The sequence below is a fragment of the Cryptomonas paramecium genome, chromosome 1 (genome assembly GCF_000194455.1).
Source record: "Cryptomonas paramecium strain CCAP977/2A chromosome 1, complete sequence".
In the NCBI taxonomy this organism is placed as follows: Eukaryota; class Cryptophyceae; order Cryptomonadales; family Cryptomonadaceae; genus Cryptomonas; species Cryptomonas paramaecium.
In genome coordinates, this window is record NC_015329.1 from 29138 (window position 1) to 55194 (window position 26057).

Sequence of the window (26057 nt, forward strand, 5' to 3'; positions counted from 1 at the left end):
GTGCTACTGAATATTTTTTTTTTCGAAAATTTTAATTTCAAACAACAGTATCTCCATAAAAGATTGGTTGCAATTAACGTATAATCTCGAGAAGACATATTTTAGAAAAAATATTTTATTTTGCCAAAAATTAAAGATTGCATATTTATAAGAAAATTTTAAATTTGTTATTTCAAATTGCAAAAAGATTGAATAAAAAATAATACAAGCCTTCAAATTTCCATTGTATTCACAAACTAAGCCTGAAATTCTATATAAAATCGGCTTTATTTGAATGAAGTTTAAAAAATTTCTGAAATAAATTTTGTAAAAAATGTTTTTTTTTGAAATTAGACAAAATACCATTATTTGCCAACATGAAATAAAAAAAATAAATATATAAAAGAATATTAAATAAATTTTTATATATCGTAGCTTAATTAAATATATAAAAAAACCCATATAATTATTAGTAAATCACACAGAATTTTCCAGTTGATATTTCTCCGTATTTTCTATTAGAATATTTCCTTTTTAAAGCAGTGAGTTTGTGTTTTTTATTTTGATTTAAAATAATATTGCTTTCGATTAAGTATTGGCATCGTTTTTCATAATTTCTTTTTAATTTTTTAAGTTTTCTAAGGTTATAATATCTTTTCAAAATCTGTCTGACTGTAAAAAATATAGTAGACGCAACTACGCCAATTGGATAACTTAATACAAAATATTCTAATAACATCATTTCCATAGAATACCATGATAAACAAATAACGTCTACTGCTTCTTCAGTTTTTTTCATATTATAAGATAATATATTCAACAAACGAGATGAAGAAAAATCGTAATTAAGACAATCGCATATTAAAGTTTCCATTCGAAAGATATCGTCTCTAGTATAAGCATTGTCGGTTATGTATACAAAGTCCCTAGTTTCGGGTGCATATATTTCTTCGTATTTAGAAGCGATTAGCATTGCAGCTACTCCCACTAATTGGAGTTTTTGTTTTGATATATTTTTTAACGACAAAAATCGATCAATTATATTAACAGTAAGAAAAAGAGTTTTTGGTATGAGTTTAAATTTGTAATGTACGTCCATTAACCAATCTATTAATATAGTACGCATTTTCGGATTAATATTTGACTGAAAAAGCATATAATTGTCATTTGATTCAATTTTTTTTGCCATTTTACCTACATTGACGATAATAGTTGAAAAATTACACAAGGAGAACAAAGGGTTTCCTACTTCATCTCCTTTATTGTTGTAACTGTATGTAAATTTTTTTTTTCTAAAAACCAGGTCTTTTTTTTTTAAAGTATGGAAATTCCAGAGAAGACAAAATTGATTTGTATACAACAGACTTTTTAAAAATTTCGTATCAAAAAAATTTTCATGAAAATAACCTTTAACACAGAGCTCCATGTATTTTTTTTATATCAAAAATTGTTTTCTGTTAAGATAAAATTTGTGTTTATTATATATAAATGTGTATAAATTATAACTTACAATCTTTTAAAAAATAATTGAATATAAAAATAATAAGTAAGTACAATATAAAGAAGTTTCAAGAGTATAAACCTTTTAAACAAGCACATAAAAAAAATATGACCAATTACAAAGAAAAGACATCGAATTTCTTTTTTAAACTCCCCTTTTCGAAGACTTTTGATTCTGAAAAAAATATGAAACGTTTAAGAAAATTAAATCGATATAAAAAAAAATCGTGTTCGGACATAATAAAATATCCACTTGTGACGGAAGCTTCTATGAAAAAAATACAATACGAAAATACAATTACGATTATCACGCATCCCAGTACGACTAAAAAAAAGATTTTTAAATTTATAAAAGTTTCATACAAAACTTTGCCCGTAAAAATAAACACTTTGATACAGTTAAATGGAAATAAAAAAGCCTTTATAAAATTTCCATCTCATTACGATGCATTAGATGTAGCTAACAAAATTGGTTTTATATAAGAACTTGTTTATGTAAAAATATTCACAAAAACGGACTTTAATTTTTTGGGAAAAATGTTGGCGTTTATTATATTAGTTATGTGATTTGGCTCGTCAGTCGAATTAAGGCGATTATTCTGTTTATACCTTAATAATAATGCAAGTTTTATGTCGACTTGGCTTATATTTTTTCTTTTTGTGTACCTTGACAATAGTTTCGCTTGATATAAAATATCCCACAAAAAATTATAAATCAATTCAAGGAAAAAATAGGGGACATTGTGTTTAAATTTTAAAATTCTTTCTTCTTTTAAGATTTTTAAAATAAAAACTATATCGTTCGAATAAAACATTAACTTCGTGTTTTCCCGTAAAAGTCGAATTGAACAGTAAGCCTTATTTTACCGTTGGAAAATAAAATTTTTATTGATAAAATAGAATTTGAATGGTTTTTGGTATATTAAAAATCGTCAACGAATAAATCTACTTTTCCGGTACCTACTGATAACAAGTTTCCGACCATTATATTCGCGGACACTCCTTTTATATTGTCGTAAATGCCAAATACAGCGGACTGGTAAAAAATATCAACAGTTTCTTCGAAAGAAGATTTCGCGATTGGTCCGATCTCAATTTTGCTGATACCATGTCTTGTTATACTCATGAGCTTTCCTCCGTGAGTCATAATATCAGCTAAAAGAAATATGTGTCTAAAATTTACATAACTCCCGTCAAACGAAATCAAATTTTTAATTTCTTTTATTAAAATTTTTCGCGCAGCTTCGATTCCGAATGTTTTAAAAGTTTCTAAAATATCATTAGAAACAGTTCTCGTAGGGTCAACTATATTACAATTTAACACATATTTCAAGTCAATGCCTTCGGTGTCTAAAATAAATTCACTGGAACCAACAAGCTGATCATTTTTAATTACCGTATTATTGACGTTTGTTTTTTGTATGAAAATTTTTTTTATATTAGAAGTCCCGTGATCTTTTAAATTTATACTCATCATCAAAAAACTCATTTTTTTTAAGTATTGTATTTCAAGAGATGAATAATCAAATGTATATAATTGATGTTGTTTCATATTTTTTTTTTTCCACTTATTATCTGGCCAAAAAATTTTAAATCTGATTAAGTTTGGAATATTATTTTCATCTGAATTTAACGTAAATAATACCAAAGGTTTTATTTTTCTCTTTATTTTTTCAATTATTTGATTAAGTGACAAATTTTTATCTATGAATTTATTTTTATACAAAATTATTCTCATAACCCAAGTACCGATGTGAGTAGTTTCTAAAACTTGATCTGATATTTCAAAATATTGTTTTATTACATTGCGATCGGTCGAACAAATAGTTAGGAAAGGGTCAGGATCATAAAAAAAGGAAATCGAACTCATCATATCTTTCAAAGTTACAAATTCAAGAAACTGTTGTAAATATTTTACTTTTTCGTATGAAAAATTGTATTCCTTTTTTATATATACTGTAAGCGAAGGAGTCTTTGTTATTTTTAACACGTTTATTATTTCTTTAAGCCGAGGAATACCTAGCGTCACATTTTTAGCAGATACTCCAGCGTAGTGAAATGTATTTAGTGTCATTTGGGTAGCTGGCTGTCCTATAGACTGAGAAGAAATCATACCAACCATCTCCCCCGGAGATATTATGCTTTTTCTAAAATATAAACATATTTCATTTAGAATCCAACTAAATTTTTCTTTAGTAAATTTGTGCTTGTATATAACTGATTTACTTGCAAATATAATACGCAAGTACATTCGAAAAAAAAGAGTTGCATTGAAAACCGAGAGACATTCGCAGCACACGCAATTTTTTTTGCAATTTTTTTTATGTCTATAAAGTGTATTTAGTAAAAATTTTTCTACACATTTGACTGAATTTATTATGTCTAAAGGAAAAAGTGAAGTTGAAGTTTCAATATTTCTAAAAAAATTATTTGCATTCATGATTAATCTTTGTATATTAACAGGTAAAAATAAATTTATTTCTATTCCACTGGAAAAAATTTGTTGTAATATATGTCTGTCTCTTGTAAGTTGTAAAAATTCAAAATCGAGTTGTCCTTGGAGTTTTTCAAAAAACTGTTTTGAATTTAGCTTTAATAAAAATCGTCCTTTCGTGTTTAATCCATAACATGGTGATTTTACATCCATTTTATAACTGATTCTTAATTCTTCATATGTTATATTAGCAAAGTTCAATGGCTGGTTTTCCAAAAAAACAGCATCAATCGAATCTTCTCCATAAAAAAATTCCAATATTTCTTTCTGTGCATTTCTAACTGTTAAATCGTATTCTACTACAATATCTTCCATAATTTTACTCAATCTTCTTTGAATATATCCTGTTTCTGAAGTTTTGATTGCAGTATCGATTAGCCCTTCACGACCACCCATTGCGTGAAAAAAAAATTCATCAGGATTTAAGCCAGATGAATATGAATTCTGAACAAAACCTTTCGTTTCAGGCCCATTGTCATCGAAAAGAAAATGAGGTAAACAACGCGAACCAAATGCAGAATCAATTCTTTTCCCATTCACATTTTGTTGTCCTACGCAAGCTATAATTTGAGAAATATTTATAAAATTTCCTTTTGATCCTGATATCACCATTTTTTTAATATTATTTTTATCTGACAGAAGTTTTTGAACAATTGAACCTGCCTGATCTCTTGCTGTATTTAATATTTTATTTATCTGGCATTCGAATATTTCGTCTGAATTTTTGTCAGGATATATTTCAGCTGAAGTAACTTTCTTCCTTAAAATATACCGAACTTCATTTTTTGCCTTTTTAATGATAGAGACTACTTTTAAATTTATTATTTTATTTGCAATTGTATCTTCGACTCCTACCGAAAATCCACATAACAGAAGCCAATGGTTTATCATCCATTGAAACTGAGAAATAAAAAAAGCGGTTTTTTCTGGTCCATATTCTTTCCAACAAACATGTATTATACCACCCGAAGAAGATCCTGCACTTCTTTTATCTATCACTCCGCAGATTAATTGGCCATTTAGTATAATAACTTTGTTATCCTGTGAAAAATTCGTTTCGGTATCAGAATAATTAATACAATTTCTGGTTAAATTAACAGATGGTAAAATAAGACTAAATACTTGTTTACCTGTCCATAAAATATTTGGTTTTATGAAAGTAGGAAAAGGAATCGAATTACAACCATCGATATGAATTAAAAGCATATTTAATGTACACATATCCATGAAAACATCTTTTTGTGTTAGCAAAAAAGCTCCTATCAGAGAATCTTGTACAATACCGATGACAGGTTTATTACTTTGTTGAGACAATATACATTTTGATACTGTCAATAAATTTAACAATTCTGAAGTACTTTCCAGTGTTTGAGGTAAATGTAAATTCATTTCATCTCCATCAAAATCAGCATTATATGGAGTTGTAGCAGATAAATTCATTCGAAATGTAGAATAATCCATTATTTTTACAATATGACTCATCATAGACATTTTGTGCAAAGAAGGCTGCCTGTTAAATAAAATAACATCGCCATCGCGAAGATGACGTTCGACTTGATAACCAATCTCTAAATAAACATTCGAAAGTTTCTTAACATATCTGAGATCTAACCGAGTTCCGTCGTTCTTTATAACATATTTGGCACCTGGATAACGGGTAGGACCATTTTGTACCAACTGTTTCATATATTGATAATTAAAATTTGTAACTATTTCCGGATAAGTCAAATTTAAAGCCACGTTCCATGGTATTCCAATTTCTTCTAGTAATATATTAGGATCTGGTGTAATAACAGTCCTAGCTGAAAAATCAACTCTTTTTCCCATGAGATTTCCCCTAATTCTACCTTCTTTACCCTGAAGCCTTTGTCTGATTGATTTAATAGGGCGTCCTGTTTTTTGAATAGACTTTGCAAGGTTGGGGGTCGTGTTATCCATATAACTTCCAACGTGATATTGCAATAAATTAATTTGCTCGTTTATTAACTGCAAAGGAGCGTAAGATATTATAAGATGCGATAAAGATTTATTACATCTTATAATATCGCTTAATTTGTAAGTAAGATCATCTTCTGCTCTGGAAGTGGAATCAAATATTATAGATGGCCGGATAGACGGAGGTGGCACTGGCAATACAGTCAAAATCATCCAATCAGGACGAGCCAATTTAGGATTTAACCCAATTTTATTACAATCTTGATCAGAAATTCGTTTAAAAATCTCGTAAATACGTTCTGCAGATAATATCCTAGTGGGTTCGCTAGTGATCTTAGGGTCAAATTTTGCAACTATACACCATCCGTCTCTATAATACTTTGGCTGTATCACTGTTTGTCTAAAAGTATCGGAACTATTTTTGTTAAAAACACGATAACCGAATGAAGATACACATAACTTGGCTATGTTAATAAGACGCTGATATGGATTTTTTATTTTCATAACGTTTTTAACTCGTTGTGAATTTTGATTAAATATGAGTTTAGAAGACATATGGTCTATACAACGAATTATTAGTAATACGAATTCAATAAAACCTTCATGAAAAATTGGTTTTTGTAAATTTATATGTCCGAAATGTCCAGGACATTCTATATGGGAAGCCATATCGGTTTCACAATAATATCCCTGTTCTATAACACCAAGCCTGGTGTCCATCAAACCTCCTTTTTTCGGTAAATTTTCTTCTGAAATTAAATCAGTTTCTACGTTTACAACTGAATACTTTTTTATTTCATCTGGAGATAATATGCTAAATTGGATTGAATTGATTTTTTTTTCTTCGATCATTATAATAAAAGTAAATCTAATTATATTGTTATTTTTATTATAATATTGTTTTAAATATCAGCTTATGGTTCATTTGCCAAAAAAAACATTTGAAAAAGCAATTTTTTCTTTAAAAAGTTCTAAGTATTTTTTTAAAATATCAAAATATGAAAAGAAATATTTTCTGAATTCCAATGTACTTATAAAGTCTTTAAAAAAAAAATTAAATAATTTTAAAAAAAATGAAGTAAATGAAAATTTTAAAAAAAATAAAAATTTGGATTCGAAACGTTCAAAAATTTTATTTAAAATAATATATTCAAGCGAATTAATTTGTTGGATACTTGATATTAGAAATCCAATTGGAACATGGAATTCTTTTATAATCGATAAAATATTACTTCTGAAAAAAAAATTCATTCTAATTTTAAATAAAATAGACTTAGTTCCTTCGTGGATAACATCAAAATGGCTAAAAATTTTCCATAAAAAAAACACGGTAATACCTTTTTGTTCTACCCATGTCCAATTCGGGAAAACGGCTTTACTCAAAAATATTAAACATATAAAAAAAAAAAATTTTCCTAGAAGACATATGACAATTGGAGTTCTAGGATATGAAAAAGTTGGAAAAACTAAATTGATATCTTCCATGAAAGAAAAAAAATCTTCTAAAAAAATTCTAACGGAAAATAGGCCAAAAAGAAAAATAATTAAGTTATTAAAAAATGTTTTTATGACAGATTCCCCCGGAATCAAATATGCATTAAATTCAAAACAAGATTTATTTGAACTAAAAGCAGATAAGCATGAAAAAAATGTAGAACTGAATTTACATTCTGTTTTAATTAAAAAGTTCATAGGCTTTGAAAAAAAAAACTATTTTCGCAAACTAAATAATTTCGGGTTTTTTCGTGATATGCTAAACGGATCTATACCGTGGTATTCACCGATACCTTCATGTAAAAAAAGATTAAAAAAAAATACGATTCCTTGGATTTTCACCCAACTGAGCCTATCTAGCTCAGTTGGTAGAGCAACAGACTCTTAATCTGTTAGTCACGAGTTCGATTCTCGTGATAGGTATGTAGTCTACTAGAAAAATGTGGTGATTGGAAAATTTTCTACGTTGTTAAATATAAAAAGTATCGAGTAATATTTTAGTTTCCACTTTTTAGATCAATTAAATTTAAAAACATTTAGTTTATAAAAACTTTCTTTTATATGACTTATTAAACATCGAATTGAATTAAAATTATATTTTTATTTCAATCTAGGTTATACACAATTAAATCTATATGGTTGTTTTGACCCTTTTGGCTAACTTTTTCACAAACAGCAATGTCGTAAATAACCATTTTCTAGAATACTATTATCAGTTGTTAGATGCATGGTTATACAAAAAGACGCGCCCCGTTTTATGCTGTGAAAAGATTTTTTTCTTTTTTTTTTCGGGTTTTTTAGAATTAAAATATGTTTGTATAGATTTTATAATGGAAATTTTATTTGTACTTTCTCATAAAAGTCCAAAAGATATTTCTGTTTTAGAAATAAAAAAACAAAATATCTAGTTTTACTAATGTTATTAAAGTTTAAAAAACTAAATATAATTTCTCTAAAAACAAATTTATTAATTTTACATGAACTTTTATTTCTGAGGTTATACGATGTCAATCGTATACAAACGCTTTTTTTTTTGTATTTGATATTATCCAAATTTTCTGGAAATTAACAGTTGTTTTAAACACATCAATTTATCTACACCCTTCTTTTCTTTGGGAATTCTTATCTATTTATAGTTTACAAAAATTTATAAAGATTAAAATGAAATGCTTAAAATGGACCAAGCAATTTTACAAAAATTCAATATATAATATGCGTATTAAAACAAAATCTTGTAAGTCATATTGCGATAGTTTTCTTATAGAAAATATTTTAACGCATACGTTTAAATCGGTTTTAATTAAAATTTTTCGAACCTCTATTAAAACTAACTACAAACTATATCAAAATATATTTTTGATGAATAAAATGCATATTTTTGCAGTGAATTTTTGTAAAATTAAATTCTGTTTTTCTTGCAAAAAAATATTCAAGCCAAAATATATAAAATTAAATTCTGTTTTTCACAAAATGAAATTATTTAATAATATTTATATAAAAAAAAAATTTCTAATTTTGAAAAACGTGTTTAAACTTCAGATCGAGGTTGGTCTATTTTTTTTTCATATTTTTCAAGAAAAATTTAAATTAAATATTTCTTTCTTTAACTTAAAGTTAAAAGAAAAATACAAAAAGTTGATTATTAATATTTGTATCTTACACCACATGAGATTGTATTATACAACGTCCAACTGTTTTTATTTTGCTACACCATTTTTTAAAAAATTTTTACCTAAAACTGAAAAAAGCCTGAAAAAAAAAAACAAATTTTTTTATAAAAGAATGAAAGTTAAGTTCAAAGAAAAAAAACAAATTAATTACAAAACCTGTATTTTTTTTTATAAAATTTTTTTTTCGATTTTTGGATTGAGGTTAAAATTTCTTAAAAAAAATTCTCTATCGAAAAAATCGAAAAAAAAAATTTTTTTTTTCGATTTTTTCGGTAGAGAATTTTTTTATACCTAAAATAGGAAATTTTTATTTAATTACATGTTTATCGATGGCCTAAAAATTTCCAACTAATACTTATGCCAGAACACCAAATGAATACCAAAATGATCGTAGACATTCAAAAAAATTTTTCTCACATCAATCAAAATCTTAAGTTAACTTCAAACCAACTTTCTAATATTCAGCATAATTCTTGGCCTGTTACAACTTTTGAATTGGCCAAAGCTAACGAAGTCATTCCAGATATTCAAAACGTAGTTGCCACTGTTAATCTCGGAATACAATTAGATTTAAAACGAATTGCAATTAAAGCAAGAAATGCTGAATTTAATCCCAGAAGGTTTGCCGCGGTAATAATGAGAATAAGAGAACCCAAGACTACAGCCTTGATTTTCTCTTCTGGAAAAATAGTAGTAACTGGAGCCAAATCAGAAGACACGTCAAGAATAGCATGCAAGAAATACACGAGAATAATCCAAAGATTAGGATATGGACATGCTAAATTTTTGAATTTCAGGATACAAAATATAGTAGCTTCGTGTGACGTTAGATTTCCAATTCGACTAGAAAGTTTAGCTCATGCACATAATCAATTTTGTTCGTATGAACCTGAACTATTTCCCGGTTTGATATATAGAATGATAAATCCTAAAGTTGTTCTTTTGATTTTTGTTAGCGGAAAACTTGTATTAACAGGAGCAAAACAGAGAAAAGATATCTACCAAGCGTTCAGCAACATTTACGCAGTGTTATGTCTATTTAGGAAAATATAAAATATTAATCTCCAATTCAATTACTCATTTTTATTAAAAAATTTTTAAAAACTAAACAATATTTAGTTTTTAAAAATTTGCATATAATTCTCTCGAATAAAGAATTTATTTTTATTAGATTTTTAATATCAAATGAATTTATACGAAAATCGAATATAAAACCAAATTTACTCGACAAATGATATTTTTTAGAAATAAATACAGAATCGAGAGCTAAAAAATATAAATATTTTTTTAAATTATAATATTTTTGAAAATTGCTTTTTTTCGGCTTTTTTTTTTGAAAAATCTTTATTTTTTCCTTTTTTTTCAGAAAATTAACACGATTTAAACGTGCTAATTTGAGTAAATACGTGTTCATACATCGAGCGTCTCTTTTTATAGCAATCGAGCGGAAGTTTGTTTTTACGTAACATACAATTAATTTCAATAAAGATTCTATGTAATTAAAATTAATTTTTTTTCTTAAATTTTTTAGTTGTACATAATTTTTTAAAATATAATCAATTGCTTTAGTTTCTAAACAAAAAAATACGGTATGTTTTGAAAAATTAATAACTAATTTTAAAAATTCGAATGAAATCGATTTCATTCTTAAAAAAAAATTTTCTTTAGAATCTTGGTACAAATCATTTTGCTTTTTTATTTTAAAATTTTGGTTTATAATATAAAAAGCAAGATTTTTATCTTCTTTTTCGTTAATTTGATCAAATGAAGAAAAAATTAAATCAAATTTAAAGAAAACAGATTTTTGTATGTTAAAATCTAAACAGTTGTATTTTCCAAAACTACAATCATCAAAAGACGATTTTGCGAAAGCAAGTATTTTATATTCGCTTTTTAAGTTAAAAAAATGAGTTGATGTGAATGTTTTATGGCAATCTAAAATTTTGCATAACGTATGTTTATCGGTGTAAGTTAGCATTTCCAGGTTGTCAATGCAAATTATTTTGTTATTAATAGTAAAATGATCAAATATGAGATTTTCTCTCTCTGAATGTATATTTTTTTTTGAATTTGAATTTTTAATTTCACCAAAAAAAAAATTTTTGTAAATCATGACAGTTGTTTCAGGAAAAATTTGATTTACAAAATCAAAAAAAAGATTTTTGTGTATATCAAAGTTTCCTTCTAGTAAAATAGATATATTTTGTTTTTCTCCTTTTGCTGTTAAAAAAAGCAATAATCCTTGTTTGGTTAAATTTTTTTTAAACATACTAGGGATAATCATAGAAGAAATTCTATAAAAATTGTCAACTAGAAAAGAAAAATTTTTCAACAGAAATAAATCGGGTTTCGAACATATACACTGGTAAGTTTCTTTTATCAAAGAAACAGATGAACAGAATATAGTTGAACTGTATATAGCTTTAGATGAATTTAATTTTATATCATTTATTAAATTATAAATTCCATGTAATTTGACTTTCTGTCCTATTTTGCAGGAATTTACAAGTTTTCCATGTAAAAAAACACGTATATTTTCAGAAAAATAATCATGTATTAAGTTAAAATTGAAATGTCGAACAATAATGTCTTGATAATCGATAAACTTAGAAAAAGTTTCGTTTAATTGTAAATTATTCTTATCGTTGGGTTTGCTATGGTCTATATAAAAAAAATTGCATAAACTTACATTTTTTTTAGGAACAAGTAGTTTAGAAAAGCCTGGTCGAGAATAGACCGGCCAGTCTATTTTTGTTTTGACTTTACTACAATACATTACTAAACCTTCTAAAAATACGGTTTCTCCTATGAAACGCGTGTCTAATAATCCGGGAAAAGTAAAATTTTCACGAAATGATGTTTTCAAATCAAATATAATTTTAACTTTTTTTTTATATTTTTTATTTAATTTTGAATATAATTTTGTTAAATAAATTTCAATCATAGGTATATAAGTCAAAGGCCTTTTCATGATATTTTCTGCAAAAAAAGAGCTTAGATTCCATATAGCATTTATTGATATTATAATTGTAGTCGAGAGCCTCTTTATTTTTTTATAAAATTTTGAAAATCTAAACTTAATAAAAAAAACATGAATAAAAATTAAAAACAGAGAAATCGATTTTTTTTTGGTGAATATTTTCATGTTTCAAGCAAAAAAAGTTTGTCAATTGTAAACTAGATATTTTTTATGGCTATTTTTTTATCATAATAAACAGAAAAACTTATATTCTTTTAGGTAAGGAAATAAACGACTTATTTCCTTTTCCTATTATAAATACATTAGAAATTTTAGTAAAAAATTGATTTTCTTCGAAATTTTTAAGATATATCATTTCTTGGTTATTATAATATTTTTCTTTGTAATAAATAATTCCAACTTTGCCTGTATTGTAACCCCCCGTGACTATACACAAACTTCCGATGTCAAATTTAATAAAATCGATTATTTTTTTTTTAAAAATATTAAAAATAACCGAATCGTTACTTTTTATCACAGGATCCGGGTATCTTATTGTTCTACCGTCATGAGTCACAATATAAGGTATTCCCATATTCCCTATTTTTACCGAAATGACTTTGCAAATTTTTATAGAGCTTTCGTTTTTCCCAATCCTATGCAAAGTAAAAGAGCCAATGGAATCATATAACAACCGAAAAATTTCTTTAGTTTTTTTAATTGAAATTATATCCATGATACCAACTGGATAATTTTTTTGTGTTCTTACTTTTCCATCAACGTAAATCATTTTCTGAGAAAGAATCTGAATGACTTCTCTAGTGTTAACAGCATATTTTAGTTTGTTGCGCAAAATCAAGCTCAAAGGATACGAATTTTCCTTTTTATGTGGCCCGCTTTTAATTTTAGGAGCAAATATTCCGTCTAATTTAGATAAAGCCCATTTTTTCGGGGCTTTTAGTCTCTTTAAATGCTTTTTCAAACCATGTGCCATATAAATAAAATTTTGCGATTGTTTAAATCATTTTCAACATAAAATAAACACAAATTTCACATTTGATCGATACGTAAGATTGTGTGTTTTTTGTGTATATTTATTTGAAAAATGATAATCTTGTGCCTGAATAAAGTTTTTTTGAAAACTAAAAAAAAATTTTCTATAAAAAACTTTCCTTCGATTTCATCTTCATGTGAATTCTTTTTTTCAGAAGAAAATTCGTCTCCTTGTATAATAAAAGTAATAGGAGTAGGAGGAGGAGGGGGAAACGCTGTCAATAGAATGATAGGATCTGTAGAAGGAGTTGAATTTTGGTCAATAAACACAGACTCTCAAGCTCTATCCCGTTCTTTAGCTCCAAATACATGTAACATAGGTGCAAAATTAACTCGCGGTTTAGGAGCAGGTGGAAATCCTGTAATAGGAAAAAAGGCAGCAGAAGAAAGCAAACAACTGATAGGAGAAATAGTTTCGTCGGGTGATCTCGTTTTCATTACAGCAGGTATGGGGGGCGGAACAGGATCTGGGGCGGCCCCCGTTATTGCTGAAATTGCTAAAGAATTAGGCTGTTTAACTATTGCTGTTGTCACGAAACCATTTGTATTTGAAGGAAAAAAAAGGATGCAGCAAGCGATCGACGGAATTGCTGAATTGAAAAATAGAGTAGATACATTAATAGTTGTATCTAATGATAAATTATTAAAAATAATTCCAGAAAATACTCCTCTACAAGACGCTTTTTCTGTTGCAGACGATGTTTTGCGACAAGGAGTGGTAGGAATATCTGAAATAATAATAAAACCTGGATTAATAAATGTGGATTTTGCCGATATTCGTTCCATTATGGCTGAATCTGGTAACGCTTTGATGGGAATAGGAACAGCATCTGGAAAAAATAGAGCACACGATGCTTCTATCGCAGCAATAAGTTCTCCTTTACTTGATTTTTCAATTAAAGATGCAAAAGGAATTATATTCAGCATCGTAGGAGGGCATACTATGACATTACACGAAATAAATACTGCAGCGGAAATTATATATCAAGCAGTAGATTCAAATGCTAATATTATTTTTGGAGCCTTGGTCGATGATGGCATGGAAGACAAAATTTCAATAACTGTCATAGCAACTGGTTTTGAAAAGAAAAAACTGCATAATTAGCTCAAATGATATATTTATAAAAAAACTATTTTTTCAATTGTTTTAAAATCATTTACTTATAATTTTAAACAAAAATAAGAATATAAATTTCTTATTTTTGTTTAAAAGTTATGTTTTTAATATACAAATTCCCATTTTTTATCTGAATATACTTTAACAAACTTTTTAAAAAATAACTTATTTCCTTGACAATTAATTTTTTGCCTTGATCTAATAACGAAAAAGAGAAACAAGGAAAAGTTATTAATTTTATTTCTATTTTTATATCACACAAACACAATTGATATTCGAAAAATTTCTTTATAAAATCAATAGCATTTTTTGAAAATATAAAAATTTCAAATTCGATAAACACGCTATAATGTTGCTTTACCATTTTTTTTTTCAATATTTCTCGAATTTTAATAAATTCCAAGCAAGACATGTTTAACCCGTGTAAAACCTTTTTGTAATTTTTGATTGATTTTTTTACTCCTTTCAGCATATGTTTATATTTTCTACAAAAAGGCCAACCCCATCTAATTTGCAAATCTTCGCAATTTAGATGGTTGCATCTAGATACATGTGTTGCGATAGAAATTGTGTTTTTTGCATAAACCCATTTTTTTTTCATTTGGTAAATTTCTTCCTGTGCAATTCGACATTTCGAGACGTCCACGTAACCTCTTTTACCATCGACCTTTGTAATGACAGCAGGTTCATCTTTATAAAGTATTACCGATTTATGGATAGAATTCATTTTTTTTCTAGAGATTTCTCGAGTTAAGATCATTCCTTGTAAGTTATTGAATTCTAAAAGCTGCACATAAGCGCCTATGTCTTTTAATTTTTCTATAAAAATAATTACAATATCTCCTGCAGATGGATATAAATATTCATATACACGATTACGCATATAAAATTAATTGGGAACCTTCATAAAACTTACAATACAATGAGTTCCAGTTTTGACAAGTACGTTACTATATTTTCACACGAAGGAAAATTATTTCAAGTGGAATATGCTTTTAAAGCATCTTGTAATTTTTCGAATTGTATTGCAATAAAAGGATCGGATACTGTATGTGCGATAATTGAAAAAAAAAATATGCACACAATTAATCAGTCTAAACTTAAAACATTTTGTACAAAAAACGACATCGGTTACGTATGCAAAGGAATACCGTCAGATGCATATATGTTCATTGATTACATTACCGAAGAAATTTCTAATTATTTCAGTAAATTTAGACAAAATATCCCGATCGAATATTTAGTTAAAAAAATATCAGAGAAAAAACAAATAAATACTCAATATGCTTTCACAAGACCATGGGGAGTCAAGAGTATTGTAATAGGAGTAAAAGAGAATGGTAGTCCTAGTTTATATAAAATAGACCCATCGGGATATGCAACTTCTCATATGATATGCGCAATAGGCGAACATGAGAATGAAGTTAATAATTACATATCAAGAAAAATAAAATATTATTCTATAATACGATCTTCTCAGTTAGAAACTGTCATTAGCTTAATTTTATTATTTCAACGTATTCTTAAATACGATATTAATGCTACAAATGTCGAAATAATGATTTCAACTTCTAGAAAAAGAAAAGTTAAAATTTTAAAAAATTTTGAAATAGATTTTTACTTAAATTATTTAGAAAATTTTTAAAGCTCATGTTTCAGATCAATCTTACAACTTCCAACGGTCTTCATTCTTACAGAAAATAAAGCTAAATACTGAAATGAACTCCAATCCAGATATGATGCACGAATACAATACCAATGGCGCAAAAGCCATTGCAAATATAATTAAAACAACATTTGGCCCGCGCTCTATGTTGAAAATGATTATAGATAATCAAGGAAATTTGATTGTAACAAATGATGGGTATTCTGTGTTAAGAGAAATTGATACTTTTCATCCTATAGTTAAATCTCTGGTTGAAATATCAAAAGTACAAGATAATGAAGTAGGCGACGGTACTACAAGTATTGTTCTGTTATGTACGGAATTTTTAAAAGCAGCCGAAATATTAATAAAAAAGAAACTTCACCCTAACCAGATTATTGGGGGATATTTCAAAGTTTTGAATTCTATTACATCTTATATTCAAAAAAATTTTGCTGCCAGTATAAAAAGACACGATTTTATGGATGTTTTGAAAATAGTTTCGACTTCTATCTGTACTAAATTCGTAGGCCGTTATTCTAGGTTAATATGCGAAATTGCATTTAAAGCCGTCTACAGTTTAAACGCAAATTTGAAAAATCTGGGAATTGGTGAAAATATAAAAATAGAAAAAATTTTCGGAAATAAAATAGAAAACTCTCGGGTTCTTTCTGGTATAATTATTCCAAAAGATGTATGTCATCCTAAGATGAGACGTTTTATTTCAAACCCAAGAATTTTGCTTTTAGAATGTTCAGTTGATTTTAAAAAAACTGATTTTAAATCAATCGTCAACATAAAAAATGAACTTAAATTACAAAATATATTAAAAACCGAGGAAAATTACACAATTTATTTTTGTAACATAATAAAGAAATTTCAACCTGATGTATTAATCACAGAAAAAAATGTGTCAGATTTTGCATTATATTATCTTTTTAAATCTAACATATCAGTAATTAGACGTGTAAAGAAAAGCGACACCAATAGGTTAGCGAAAGCAACTGGAAGTACTATAGTCTCGAATATAGAAGAAATCGATATAAGCGATATAGGAAATGCTAAAAATTTCTGTGTTAAACAAATAGGAGATGTCTGCTATACATTTATAACTGGATGTAAAAATTATTCTGCTTGTACTATTTTGTTATTTGGTTTATCTAAAGATGTTTTAGATGAGATAGAAAGAAATTTGCACGATGCGATTGGAATCGTGAAGCTGATCTTACACAAATCTTCGATTTTGCCAGGAGGTGGAGGAACTGAGCTCGAATTGTGTAAGTTTTTATCTGAAAAAAAATATGCGAAAAATGATTCTTTTTTACTTTACAATTCAATTTGCTCGGGTTTAGAAATTATCCCCAAAACTTTAATCGAAAATTGTGGAATGTTTTCTCTGCACGCAATTCATAAGTTGAAAAAAATCCATCTTGCAAAAGGGTCTTTTTATGGAATAGAAGGCAAATATGGAAAAATATGCGATACGAGAAAACTAGGCATAATAGAGCCTTCTTATATGAAAGTTCAGATTTTTAAAAAAGCGATTGAAAACGCAGCAATGATTGTAAGAGTGGATAAATTTTTCTACGGAGTATCTCAACAAAAAAAAAACTCAATGTAAAGATAAGATATACTTTTACAACAGCTTGTCAAATGTTGTATATCTTTATTCAATTCAAGTAGATGTTCGTTCATTATAGATTATCTACAATTGGAATTCAATTAGAAGAAACCTTGCAAGAATTATTAAAAAAAAAAGTAATAAACTTTGACATCATTGATTTTGTAAAAAATGAATTTGATAAAGCAATTATAAATGGATTGAAAAAATATGTCAAAGATAAACCTTTGATTAAAGGAGAACTAAAGCATTATCAGAATTGTGATAACGTATGGATTTTTGAAATAAATAATCCGCAAATAAAAGTTAGTAGTTATAATCTACCTGTACAATTTCAAGGCATTTTAAAAATTATTGCTTGTGATTTAAAACTTACTAAAAACTTGTCAAAAAAAAAAATCCAAAAAAATCCAAAAAAACTCCTTAAAATTTAAAAAAATATACATAATTTATCTCGGTTCTTTTTTTTGTATACATAAAAATTTAAAAACTATGTATTTTTCAAAGGTTTTAAATAAAACTCTGGTACAAGAATTTTTTTCTTTGAACCAGATTCAAATTAACCAATTTGGCATTTACATGGTTTTTCCTTCATGTATTACTAAAATAAGCATTCGTACTAAAACAAAACAAAACATTAAAAAATGCTTATATTTTATTCTAAAAACTAATGATATTTTTAAAATTAACTCTAGATCAAAAAAACTTGCAACCACGTTCAATTGTTTGCTTGAAAATAGATTTATAACACAAGTTTATACTAGAACGAATGATAATTGTTTCTATCTTTCAGTTTTGTCAGAAAAAAATATTTTTTCAAATTATCGGAACACGTCTATTGTTCAAGGAACACGATTGTTTGGTTATGGAAATGTGTTTTTTTTACAAACCAATTTAATTTATTCAAAAGAACAAATGTCAGTTTCTCTTGGTATTTTTGTAAATTTTCCATACAAATTTTTGAAAAAGGTTTATTTTCTACACAACGTTCCTCCGCTTATCGATATAAAGCTCAATCCACCGCTATTAATGCTTGCGATTAAATCTAGTCATATAAGATTTTTTATAATTAAACATTCTAAAATCAAAAAAAAAATGTTTTTTCTGCAAATAGGCTCTTTTTCTTTATTTAGAAGTAATTCGATTTTTTCAGATTTTTTAGAGATAAAAAATAAAATTTTTATAGCAATTTCGGATAGTAGTTTTATCCTAACGTGTAAATTTACATTCGATCGTAACTCAAACTTAACAAAAATTGAAACGTGTGGATGTGTGAATTCGTTCAAGACTTCATTCTTGGAATGGAACAATTTTTTTTTCAGCTGTCTTTTATCAGGAGAAAAAAATCGCAAAATAGTAATATGGAATGAAATCTTAATTCCTATATTAAAAATTAAAATAAAAAATTTCTTAATTTTAAGCATGAAGCCTTCTTTGAAATTTTTGGGATTTTTTTTAATAGTCACTAAAGATTCAATTAAAACTAGAAAAAAAGTTAATAGATTAGACGGACACTTATTACAAAATACCATTAAATTGTATACAAGTTGGAAAAAACACCAATCGAACATGTCTTTTACATTAAATCGCATATACTATTTACAAATTTTAAAAGGAATTTTTTTTTCATTGAATTTTGAAAATGAATTTGATATTATAAATAAATTTCATCGGAGTTCGACGTTTTATGTTTTATTGTTCGATTTTTTAATAAAAATTTTAAACAATATACAAAAAAAAAAACTTGATTTAAATTATATATCATTTATCTATAAAATTATTAGACATAACGCGTGGTTTTTTTTTTTCTTTGGTCACTTTCATATAAATTTTATTACAAAAAAACAAGCTTTATGTACAATACGACGCATCGGTCAATCAAGGGCTTTTTCCATGAAAGAAATTGAAATAGAACAAATTTTTTTGTGTGAAAAGAATTCAGTAGAAAATTATTCAAATTGTAAAATTTGCAAAAGATTTTCTCGGTTTAAATTTTTTCACAAAAATAAAAAACAAGCATGTCAATTTGCGCATGTTACGTCAACCAAAATGTTTGATTTTTTTGCAAATTTCAGTCAGTATTGTCCTGTAAATTTAAAACTAAATTTCAATTCTAATATAAAAATTTTATCTTATTACAGGATAAAAATATTTTATAATCACAATACAAAAACTATTTTTTTACAAAAAGAATTGGTTTAGAGATTAATTTTAGATTAATGTTCATATTTAAAATATTTTTTTAGAATTAAGTTTTGGTATAATACTTTTGTACAATTTCTATGTCCTGTTGTTTTTTTTTTTGAAAAAAATAATTTAAATTCATTTAAATCGACATTAGTATTTGCCCAACTTATAAAATTAAAGTATAATTTAACACAAAAGTAAAAACTATAAGTCGAATAAAATAACATTAGACGAAATTTTCTCAAAAAGCTATTTTTATAAAGAACGTTTATTTTGATATATAATAAAATAACAAGCTTTATATATTTAAAAAAATTGTGTTGTTTTTTTTTTGAAAATATCTCGCTTCTTTTTTTAAATTTTTTCGAAAAATTTTCGAATAAGGATTCAGAGAATTTAAGTTTTAGATTCCAAATCTTTTCTGCAATTCGTTCGATGAATTTTTTTTGAAATACTAGAGTAGAATTATAACCATATACATACGTATAAACACTTTTTTTACATTTTACGTATGTTGATCTCAACTGATTTAAACACATCCTATTAATTTTTATTGAAAAAAAGCTAACGAAATTGGTAAAATATACGTTTTTTTGTTGTTTATCTATTTGAAAATTCTTGTCTAATAAAAACTTTATTAAATTAAATTTTTTCTTTGAATAAAAAATTATTTCATGAGACAGCGCAAACTTAAAAATACGCACAAAAAAAAAACTTATGAAAAAAAAACAATAAACTAATGCTCTAGATAAGGTTATATTAAGATTAAACTTAAAAAAATAATTGAAATTGTAATTTGTTCTAAAGTTTTTAGATAACTTCACATATAGATTTAAAAGCTCTAAAAATTGAATGTGTAAGATTAGACAACTTGTTTTATGTTCAGTTGAAATTAAATTTTTATACAGATAAAACGAGTTTGTGTGGTACTTTTTCATAGAAAAAATACCATCTATACAAACTGTCGATAACTTTGAATCGAAAAATTTAAAAATATAAATAAAACCTATATATTCGTTTAAATTTTGAACTATATTTTGGTTAAAATACCAATTGTATATGTTACAGGGAAATAGTTTTTTTTCAAAAGACTTAGTTTTGTATAATTTATTCATGAACATATGTTTTATACTAAAAAAAAGAAAACAAGTGCATTTAAGATCGTATTTTCCAATCAAATATTTTTCTCTACAAAATGTTGCAACATTTGACGTATACTTTACTTCAAACGGTATGTTGCATGGTGTTTTTTTTTAAAATTATAATAACCAGTTGTATGTGTATCAAAAATCCAAGTAGTGTAAAAATTAAAAATTGATGTTTTTTTCTGAAATACAGATTTAAAAATTTTTTTATTTTTTTTTCGCTGACATTCTATGCGCTTAAAATTTTTTAATGTTAAAAAACAAAATCGATTTTGTTCAGTTATTATTATAAATTGGCAACTTGTTAAGACCATATAACGATATAATCATATAATCATTTTTTATTAACACAATAGGAAGAAACGCTGATTTTAACTAATTTAAATATACTTTGACTATTTTTTGTGAAAATGCGCAAGCTGATATTTAAATTATTATAGTTTAAACAAATAAAAATTAATTGAAGTTTTATTTGTTTATAAAACGGAGATAGCTTTTTCAGATCGATTTTCTTTTTCAAACAAAGACGTTTAAAAAAATTATAATTTAAAAAATTTTTTTTTGATTTAAGGCCTAAATTTATTTGTAACAAAAAAAATAAACTAAAAAGTTTTTTCGTCCATATAAAATAATTTTTTTTTAAAACATTTGTACACACGCAAAAAAAAAAATAGTGCATTTTTATACAATCGAAAAATCGTTGACCGCTGATTAATTTTTTCTTTGAATCTATTTTTTTTATGATAAATTTTTTTAACAGAAACATTAATACATCAAAAATAAATTTATCATAAATTTTCTTCATATCCCCCTTTAAAAAAAATTGATGAGAAATGTAAAATTTTTTGTATATAATATGTTTAAAAAAGTGAGAAAGATATTTTTTTTTCTTAAACATATTATATACAAAAAATCGGTAAATTTCTTGATTAATAGACATTCTCTTAAATAAATTTGCCATTTTTATATTAAAAATAATAAAGCACGCAAATCAACTAAAAAACTTGAGCTTATAATTATTAAAGGTATAAATAATTATATAAAAAATTTTTCGATAAATTTTTGATTATCTGATAAAATTTGAAATTTGGTTTCAGACACAAAAAAAAAAAATTACATGAATAAAGTTTAAACAAAAGTCCGATTCTCATTATTACATTTTTTTTTCTTTGCTTTATAAGTTTATTTAAATTCAATAACAAGCAAAATTTTCCACAACTTGTTAAATTGTTAATTATGATATTTTTTTTAAAAAAAAAAATTTCAAAAATTTTTATTAAATATACAGATTTGTTTGTTTTATTAAAAAAAAAATATAACTTTCTAAAAAAAAATGAAAAAAATAAATTCACTTTTATTTTCATAACAATAATTTTCATAAGATGAAACACGATAAGTTTATTTAAAAAAAACTAACATTTTTATTTGTTACAAAATTTAACCAGTTCATAGTTTTCAATGAGCACAAATTAAAAAATAATTTAAACATTCGATTTATTTTTTTTTAAGTATATAAAAATCTTTCGAATGGTTTCTTATTTCTTTGATTCTAATTTCAAATATTTTTTGTATGGAAAAAAACATCCGATGAAACCAATTAGAATTGAAATGACGCATGAATTGATATTTTCGTATGGACTTCATAAATTTCTCAAATTTAAATTTTTGAAAAAAATAAATAAAAGATATCTATTAAATTTTCATCAACCGAGGGTAATGCAAGAATTGTCTTATGCCAAAGACAGAAATTTTTTCTTTGAAACTAAAGAATCAAAACATTCAAAAAATATGAGATTTAGCGGAGATTGTCCGATTTTTTTAGGTATAACAGAATATTGTGAGTTATATACTACAGCAAGTATATTCGCAGGGCTCGATATAGTTAAAAAGAATACAAAAATTTCGATCAATTGGGCGGGCGGATTACATCATGCAAAACGATCTCGAATGTCAGGCTTCTGTTATACCAACGACATCATATTGCTTTTATTAGAGTTATTAAAATATTTTTCAAAAATACTCTACATTGACATAGATGTTCATCATGGAGATGGCGTCGAAGAAGCTTTTTATTTGTCAAACAGGGTTTTTTTTATATCTTTTCATAGTTATTTTAAAAACTATTTTCCTGGAACCGGAAATTTGGCTGATACCGGAATCGATAAAGGAAAATTTTACTCGGTCAACGTTCCTTTAAAACCTGGGATAGATGACAATTCTTTCGAGCTTTTATTCAAGTCAATCATAAAAGAAGCAGTTTGTAGATTTAGTCCTGATGTAATTGTCTTCCAATCAGGAGCCGATTCTTTGTCCGGAGATAAACTGGGAGTATTTAATTTATCCATTCATGTACATAATAAATGTATAGATTTCGTCAAATGTTTTAATTTACCCCTGATTATATTAGGAGGCGGAGGATATACTAAAAAAAATGTTATCGATTGTTGGACTCTAGAAACGTCGGTTTTAGTAAACAAAAAAATATGCATAAACATACCATGTAACTTTTACTGGAAAAATTTTTGTTTTGATAAAAAAAGACTAAATTCTATTAAACGAATAAAAAATCAAAATTCAAAAAAATATCTTGATTATATTGAGAAAAAGATTATGTCTAATTTTATGAAAATAAAAAACTAAATTATATAAATTTTGTCAGAAAATATAAGAAAATTTATTGGCTTAAAAAAAATATTAAAGTCGATTCTCTGATTCCGTAAAGTGGATTTATTTTAGAAGCGGGAATTTTCTTAAGTTCACTGATCAATGAATATACATTAGTTTTAATTACTTTCTGGCATATCTTATATTCGAAATTTAGAATCGAAATACTACAAACGTTATAACATGTATGATACAAATCTAAATAACGTCCTATTTTGTCCGAAAATCCAAATAAGTTTTTATTTTTTGACAAGATTAAATTATTTAACAAATCCAGGTATAAATGAAAGGAACTTAGCAATAGTATACTGTTTAACCAATATATATAACAAAAATCGGTTATTTTATACAATCTTCCTTGTACAGAAAAATCAAATTTTTTCTTTTTCTGAAATAAAGAATTGCCAAAAAAATTGAAAATTGAAAATTGAAAATCTCGTTTTAAAAAAAAAAATAAACTCGAAATACAGCAATAAAATAAAGCTACGTGTTCTTCCCTGTATTTATTGATGCTAAAATTTTCCATACTCATATAAGTACACCGAATATACAAATGACAGTCACCGGAAATTTGAGGAGTTAATATGTTATATAAAGAACATATTACCAATGTACAATAGTTTAATCTTGCATCTGATCCTCCTTTTGTATAATTTTTATAAAAACTTCTTTTAGATTTTGTTTTTTTTATCAATATGTAAATTAATCTTACGTCGATTAAACTTATTCTTGTAAAATTTTTTTTAATACAAACATAAGAAACTGATTGGGCATAAGTATATAACACGTTTGATAAATTACTGCATATATATTGGGCCTTTTCTATAGAAAAAATTGAAGACAATCTAAGCTTTGAGAAATATTTTTTATCGAACAAAGCCATATCGAACAAAACGAATAACCAATGTAAAATCCAAGAATTTGTCAGTGCATACGATGGAAAAAAATACCATATTTTATTGATATAATAAGATAAAAAGTTCAGAGTTTTTTTAATATTTTGATAAAAAATAAATTTTTTATCAAAAATATTTTTATTAAATATTTCTTGGAATAGAAAGAATTTGAGTGTTTGTTTAATAATTTTTGATATACTGATTCGATAAAATTCAAATGGCCTTGGATAAATCCCACCTGGTAACGCAAGTTCATTGGAAAAAGACAAGGTGTCTACGACAGTCTTAGAACAATCGGCGTGTACAATTTAAACTAATTGAACATGATTGATTTTAAAAAAATTTGTTTCTATCACAAAAAGCTAAGGGGTGAATTTTTTTTAATAGAAACGAAATCAGGAGAGAGTTATATATGTAATTTAAAAAAATTTGATAGTTCTTTCAATATTCTAGCAAGTAAATCGTTGATTGTGAAATCAAACGGACTATTTTGCCGGGAATCTTTCAAAGTCTTTTTGAAAGAAAAAAACGTAAAATATTTTAAGATTTCAATTTAAATAAAAATTTTAGTATGTAAAAAAATTGAAAGCTTTTTTATAAATTTATTTTTTTAAGCCAATCATCATTTTTGTTATTTTTTAAAATGATTGGAAACCAAAATTACTTTTAATTTTTTATCTGACGTACGTGGTTTTAGCTCAGTGGTTAAGCGCTTGTAGAGCATCTGCTTTACACGCAGAGTGTCGGGAGTTCGAACCTCTCAAGCCATATTCCGTATTATTCTTTATATTTGCAAAAATTTTAGATTTGTATTTAACATCTTTACAAAACAACTTTAAACTTAAAATTATTTTGATTTTAGTTAAATGGTCGGCATTGTTCAATGGAAAAAGAAAAATTGGCTAAATTCTGTAGTTACATATTTAAATTCCAAAAATCGTGGTATAATGAAGTTGGGAAAAAAAAACTGCAAATCTCTAATAGATAAAACAAAATTTTCGAATTTTAATCGAATTAAAAAAGAAAAAATTCAAAAAACAGAAAATTTAACAGGATCCATAGTTATTATTTCATTTGGAAAACTCAGAGGAAAAAAAGCTATAATTTTGAGAACAACTAAATGCCAGATGTTTGTAATTTCCGGTCCTTTTTCTTTGAATGGTATTTCTATTCGCAGGATAAAACCCGGTCATATTATTACAACTCGGAACCGACTCGATGTTGACTCTGTAAATACCAGGATATTTGATGATGAATATTTTATTTTTCTTAAAAAATCGAGAAAAAGAGGAAATCAAGATTTAAAGAATAGACTGAAAATGGCTCACGCTTTACGTGAAATTCATATCGACCGATATTTATTAAATCAAATCAGTACTAATTTGTTTTTAAAAGCTTACTTAAAAGCAAAATACACGCAAAATAGTTACACAAAAATGCCTTTCTCCAATTTTAAGTGATTTTACTATTAAATAAGTTTTAGTTGCAAATAATTGTTGTTTGTTTTATTTATTATAGAAAATTCAGATCGATCCAAAATATTTTCAAAATACTTTACTTTAAAAACAGATTTTTCTCTTTTCATGTAAATCATTTTTAAAATGGATACGATTTTTAAAACGATCAACCATGTGTGAAATTTTTGATACACGGAAATCGTATTTATCATTTCAAGCTGAATACATTTTATAAATAAAA

At 25.9% G+C, this 26057-nt stretch overlaps 28 protein-coding genes and 2 non-coding genes across 30 annotated transcripts; 16 read left to right on the plus strand and 14 right to left on the minus strand.

Moving 5' to 3' along the window:
* Window positions 1-3: 3 nt before the first annotated feature.
* On the minus strand, window positions 4-441 carry CPARA_1gp021 (hypothetical protein; the record flags this gene model as incomplete). The annotated part of the gene is made up of 1 exon (XM_003239529.1): window positions 4-441. One exon carries the CDS (start codon window positions 439-441, stop codon window positions 4-6), a length of 438 nt encoding a protein of 145 aa, XP_003239577.1.
* A 7-nt stretch (window positions 442-448) lies between these two features.
* On the minus strand, window positions 449-1405 carry cycB (cyclin B; the record flags this gene model as incomplete). Its single annotated transcript, XM_003239530.1, has 1 exon — window positions 449-1405. One exon carries the CDS (start codon window positions 1403-1405, stop codon window positions 449-451), a length of 957 nt encoding a protein of 318 aa, XP_003239578.1.
* Window positions 1406-1587: 182 nt separating this feature from the next.
* On the plus strand, window positions 1588-1962 carry rpl23A (60S ribosomal protein L23A; the record flags this gene model as incomplete). Its single annotated transcript, XM_003239531.1, has 1 exon — window positions 1588-1962. One exon carries the CDS (start codon window positions 1588-1590, stop codon window positions 1960-1962), a length of 375 nt encoding a protein of 124 aa, XP_003239579.1.
* An 8-nt stretch (window positions 1963-1970) lies between these two features.
* On the minus strand, window positions 1971-2294 carry CPARA_1gp024 (hypothetical protein; the record flags this gene model as incomplete). Its single annotated transcript, XM_003239532.1, has 1 exon — window positions 1971-2294. One exon carries the CDS (start codon window positions 2292-2294, stop codon window positions 1971-1973), a length of 324 nt encoding a protein of 107 aa, XP_003239580.1.
* Window positions 2295-2401: 107 nt separating this feature from the next.
* rpb1 (DNA-directed RNA polymerase II largest chain) lies at window positions 2402-6760 on the minus strand (the record flags this gene model as incomplete). The annotated part of the gene is made up of 1 exon (XM_003239533.1): window positions 2402-6760. The coding sequence occupies one exon, from the start codon at window positions 6758-6760 to the stop codon at window positions 2402-2404; it is 4359 nt and encodes a 1452-aa protein (XP_003239581.1).
* Window positions 6761-6824: 64 nt separating this feature from the next.
* GTP-bp (GTP-binding protein) lies at window positions 6825-7790 on the plus strand (the record flags this gene model as incomplete). Its single annotated transcript, XM_003239534.1, has 1 exon — window positions 6825-7790. One exon carries the CDS (start codon window positions 6825-6827, stop codon window positions 7788-7790), a length of 966 nt encoding a protein of 321 aa, XP_003239582.1.
* trnK lies at window positions 7753-7825 on the plus strand. Its single transcript has one exon. It is a non-coding gene; the product is annotated as a tRNA-Lys (tRNA).
* Window positions 7826-8037: 212 nt separating this feature from the next.
* On the plus strand, window positions 8038-8310 carry CPARA_1gp027 (hypothetical protein; the record flags this gene model as incomplete). The annotated part of the gene is made up of 1 exon (XM_003239535.1): window positions 8038-8310. The coding sequence occupies one exon, from the start codon at window positions 8038-8040 to the stop codon at window positions 8308-8310; it is 273 nt and encodes a 90-aa protein (XP_003239583.1).
* Window positions 8311-8318: 8 nt separating this feature from the next.
* On the plus strand, window positions 8319-8471 carry CPARA_1gp028 (hypothetical protein; the record flags this gene model as incomplete). The annotated part of the gene is made up of 1 exon (XM_003239536.1): window positions 8319-8471. The coding sequence occupies one exon, from the start codon at window positions 8319-8321 to the stop codon at window positions 8469-8471; it is 153 nt and encodes a 50-aa protein (XP_003239584.1).
* Window positions 8472-8563: 92 nt separating this feature from the next.
* On the plus strand, window positions 8564-9367 carry CPARA_1gp029 (hypothetical protein; the record flags this gene model as incomplete). Its single annotated transcript, XM_003239537.1, has 1 exon — window positions 8564-9367. The coding sequence occupies one exon, from the start codon at window positions 8564-8566 to the stop codon at window positions 9365-9367; it is 804 nt and encodes a 267-aa protein (XP_003239585.1).
* A 62-nt stretch (window positions 9368-9429) lies between these two features.
* Window positions 9430-10125, plus strand: tfIID (TATA binding protein of transcription factor IID; the record flags this gene model as incomplete). Its single annotated transcript, XM_003239538.1, has 1 exon — window positions 9430-10125. One exon carries the CDS (start codon window positions 9430-9432, stop codon window positions 10123-10125), a length of 696 nt encoding a protein of 231 aa, XP_003239586.1.
* Window positions 10126-10141: 16 nt separating this feature from the next.
* On the minus strand, window positions 10142-12217 carry mcm3 (minichromosome maintenance complex component 3-like protein; the record flags this gene model as incomplete). Its single annotated transcript, XM_003239539.1, has 1 exon — window positions 10142-12217. The coding sequence occupies one exon, from the start codon at window positions 12215-12217 to the stop codon at window positions 10142-10144; it is 2076 nt and encodes a 691-aa protein (XP_003239587.1).
* A 79-nt stretch (window positions 12218-12296) lies between these two features.
* On the minus strand, window positions 12297-13025 carry rps4 (40S ribosomal protein S4; the record flags this gene model as incomplete). Its single annotated transcript, XM_003239540.1, has 1 exon — window positions 12297-13025. One exon carries the CDS (start codon window positions 13023-13025, stop codon window positions 12297-12299), a length of 729 nt encoding a protein of 242 aa, XP_003239588.1.
* A 111-nt stretch (window positions 13026-13136) lies between these two features.
* Window positions 13137-14189, plus strand: ftsZ (cell division protein; the record flags this gene model as incomplete). The annotated part of the gene is made up of 1 exon (XM_003239541.1): window positions 13137-14189. The coding sequence occupies one exon, from the start codon at window positions 13137-13139 to the stop codon at window positions 14187-14189; it is 1053 nt and encodes a 350-aa protein (XP_003239589.1).
* A 91-nt stretch (window positions 14190-14280) lies between these two features.
* On the minus strand, window positions 14281-15084 carry tif211 (translational initiation factor 2 alpha SU; the record flags this gene model as incomplete). The annotated part of the gene is made up of 1 exon (XM_003239542.1): window positions 14281-15084. One exon carries the CDS (start codon window positions 15082-15084, stop codon window positions 14281-14283), a length of 804 nt encoding a protein of 267 aa, XP_003239590.1.
* Window positions 15085-15123: 39 nt separating this feature from the next.
* Window positions 15124-15846, plus strand: prsA1 (26S proteasome IOTA SU; the record flags this gene model as incomplete). The annotated part of the gene is made up of 1 exon (XM_003239543.1): window positions 15124-15846. The coding sequence occupies one exon, from the start codon at window positions 15124-15126 to the stop codon at window positions 15844-15846; it is 723 nt and encodes a 240-aa protein (XP_003239591.1).
* A 73-nt stretch (window positions 15847-15919) lies between these two features.
* On the plus strand, window positions 15920-17467 carry tcpG (T-complex protein gamma SU; the record flags this gene model as incomplete). Its single annotated transcript, XM_003239544.1, has 1 exon — window positions 15920-17467. The coding sequence occupies one exon, from the start codon at window positions 15920-15922 to the stop codon at window positions 17465-17467; it is 1548 nt and encodes a 515-aa protein (XP_003239592.1).
* Window positions 17468-17529: 62 nt separating this feature from the next.
* On the plus strand, window positions 17530-17901 carry tfIIA-S (transcription initiation factor IIA gamma chain; the record flags this gene model as incomplete). The annotated part of the gene is made up of 1 exon (XM_003239545.1): window positions 17530-17901. One exon carries the CDS (start codon window positions 17530-17532, stop codon window positions 17899-17901), a length of 372 nt encoding a protein of 123 aa, XP_003239593.1.
* Window positions 17902-17959: 58 nt separating this feature from the next.
* On the plus strand, window positions 17960-19669 carry CPARA_1gp038 (hypothetical protein; the record flags this gene model as incomplete). Its single annotated transcript, XM_003239546.1, has 1 exon — window positions 17960-19669. The coding sequence occupies one exon, from the start codon at window positions 17960-17962 to the stop codon at window positions 19667-19669; it is 1710 nt and encodes a 569-aa protein (XP_003239594.1).
* Window positions 19670-19683: 14 nt separating this feature from the next.
* On the minus strand, window positions 19684-20775 carry CPARA_1gp039 (hypothetical protein; the record flags this gene model as incomplete). Its single annotated transcript, XM_003239547.1, has 1 exon — window positions 19684-20775. One exon carries the CDS (start codon window positions 20773-20775, stop codon window positions 19684-19686), a length of 1092 nt encoding a protein of 363 aa, XP_003239595.1.
* Window positions 20776-20873: 98 nt separating this feature from the next.
* CPARA_1gp040 (hypothetical protein) lies at window positions 20874-21113 on the minus strand (the record flags this gene model as incomplete). The annotated part of the gene is made up of 1 exon (XM_003239548.1): window positions 20874-21113. One exon carries the CDS (start codon window positions 21111-21113, stop codon window positions 20874-20876), a length of 240 nt encoding a protein of 79 aa, XP_003239596.1.
* Window positions 21114-21133: 20 nt separating this feature from the next.
* On the minus strand, window positions 21134-21760 carry CPARA_1gp041 (hypothetical protein; the record flags this gene model as incomplete). Its single annotated transcript, XM_003239549.1, has 1 exon — window positions 21134-21760. The coding sequence occupies one exon, from the start codon at window positions 21758-21760 to the stop codon at window positions 21134-21136; it is 627 nt and encodes a 208-aa protein (XP_003239597.1).
* A 58-nt stretch (window positions 21761-21818) lies between these two features.
* CPARA_1gp042 (hypothetical protein) lies at window positions 21819-22178 on the minus strand (the record flags this gene model as incomplete). Its single annotated transcript, XM_003239550.1, has 1 exon — window positions 21819-22178. One exon carries the CDS (start codon window positions 22176-22178, stop codon window positions 21819-21821), a length of 360 nt encoding a protein of 119 aa, XP_003239598.1.
* A 148-nt stretch (window positions 22179-22326) lies between these two features.
* Window positions 22327-23439, plus strand: hda (histone deacetylase; the record flags this gene model as incomplete). Its single annotated transcript, XM_003239551.1, has 1 exon — window positions 22327-23439. One exon carries the CDS (start codon window positions 22327-22329, stop codon window positions 23437-23439), a length of 1113 nt encoding a protein of 370 aa, XP_003239599.1.
* Window positions 23440-23473: 34 nt separating this feature from the next.
* Window positions 23474-24346, minus strand: ggt (geranylgeranyl transferase; the record flags this gene model as incomplete). The annotated part of the gene is made up of 1 exon (XM_003239552.1): window positions 23474-24346. The coding sequence occupies one exon, from the start codon at window positions 24344-24346 to the stop codon at window positions 23474-23476; it is 873 nt and encodes a 290-aa protein (XP_003239600.1).
* A 98-nt stretch (window positions 24347-24444) lies between these two features.
* Window positions 24445-24615, minus strand: CPARA_1gp045 (hypothetical protein; the record flags this gene model as incomplete). Its single annotated transcript, XM_003239553.1, has 1 exon — window positions 24445-24615. The coding sequence occupies one exon, from the start codon at window positions 24613-24615 to the stop codon at window positions 24445-24447; it is 171 nt and encodes a 56-aa protein (XP_003239601.1).
* A 67-nt stretch (window positions 24616-24682) lies between these two features.
* snrpD (small nuclear ribonucleoprotein D-like protein) lies at window positions 24683-24916 on the plus strand (the record flags this gene model as incomplete). The annotated part of the gene is made up of 1 exon (XM_003239554.1): window positions 24683-24916. One exon carries the CDS (start codon window positions 24683-24685, stop codon window positions 24914-24916), a length of 234 nt encoding a protein of 77 aa, XP_003239602.1.
* A 130-nt stretch (window positions 24917-25046) lies between these two features.
* Window positions 25047-25129, plus strand: trnV. Its single transcript has one exon. It is a non-coding gene; the product is annotated as a tRNA-Val (tRNA).
* A 96-nt stretch (window positions 25130-25225) lies between these two features.
* On the plus strand, window positions 25226-25819 carry rpl6B (60S ribosomal protein L6B; the record flags this gene model as incomplete). The annotated part of the gene is made up of 1 exon (XM_003239555.1): window positions 25226-25819. One exon carries the CDS (start codon window positions 25226-25228, stop codon window positions 25817-25819), a length of 594 nt encoding a protein of 197 aa, XP_003239603.1.
* An 8-nt stretch (window positions 25820-25827) lies between these two features.
* CPARA_1gp048 (hypothetical protein) lies at window positions 25828-26028 on the minus strand (the record flags this gene model as incomplete). Its single annotated transcript, XM_003239556.1, has 1 exon — window positions 25828-26028. The coding sequence occupies one exon, from the start codon at window positions 26026-26028 to the stop codon at window positions 25828-25830; it is 201 nt and encodes a 66-aa protein (XP_003239604.1).
* Window positions 26029-26057: the final 29 nt, after the last annotated feature.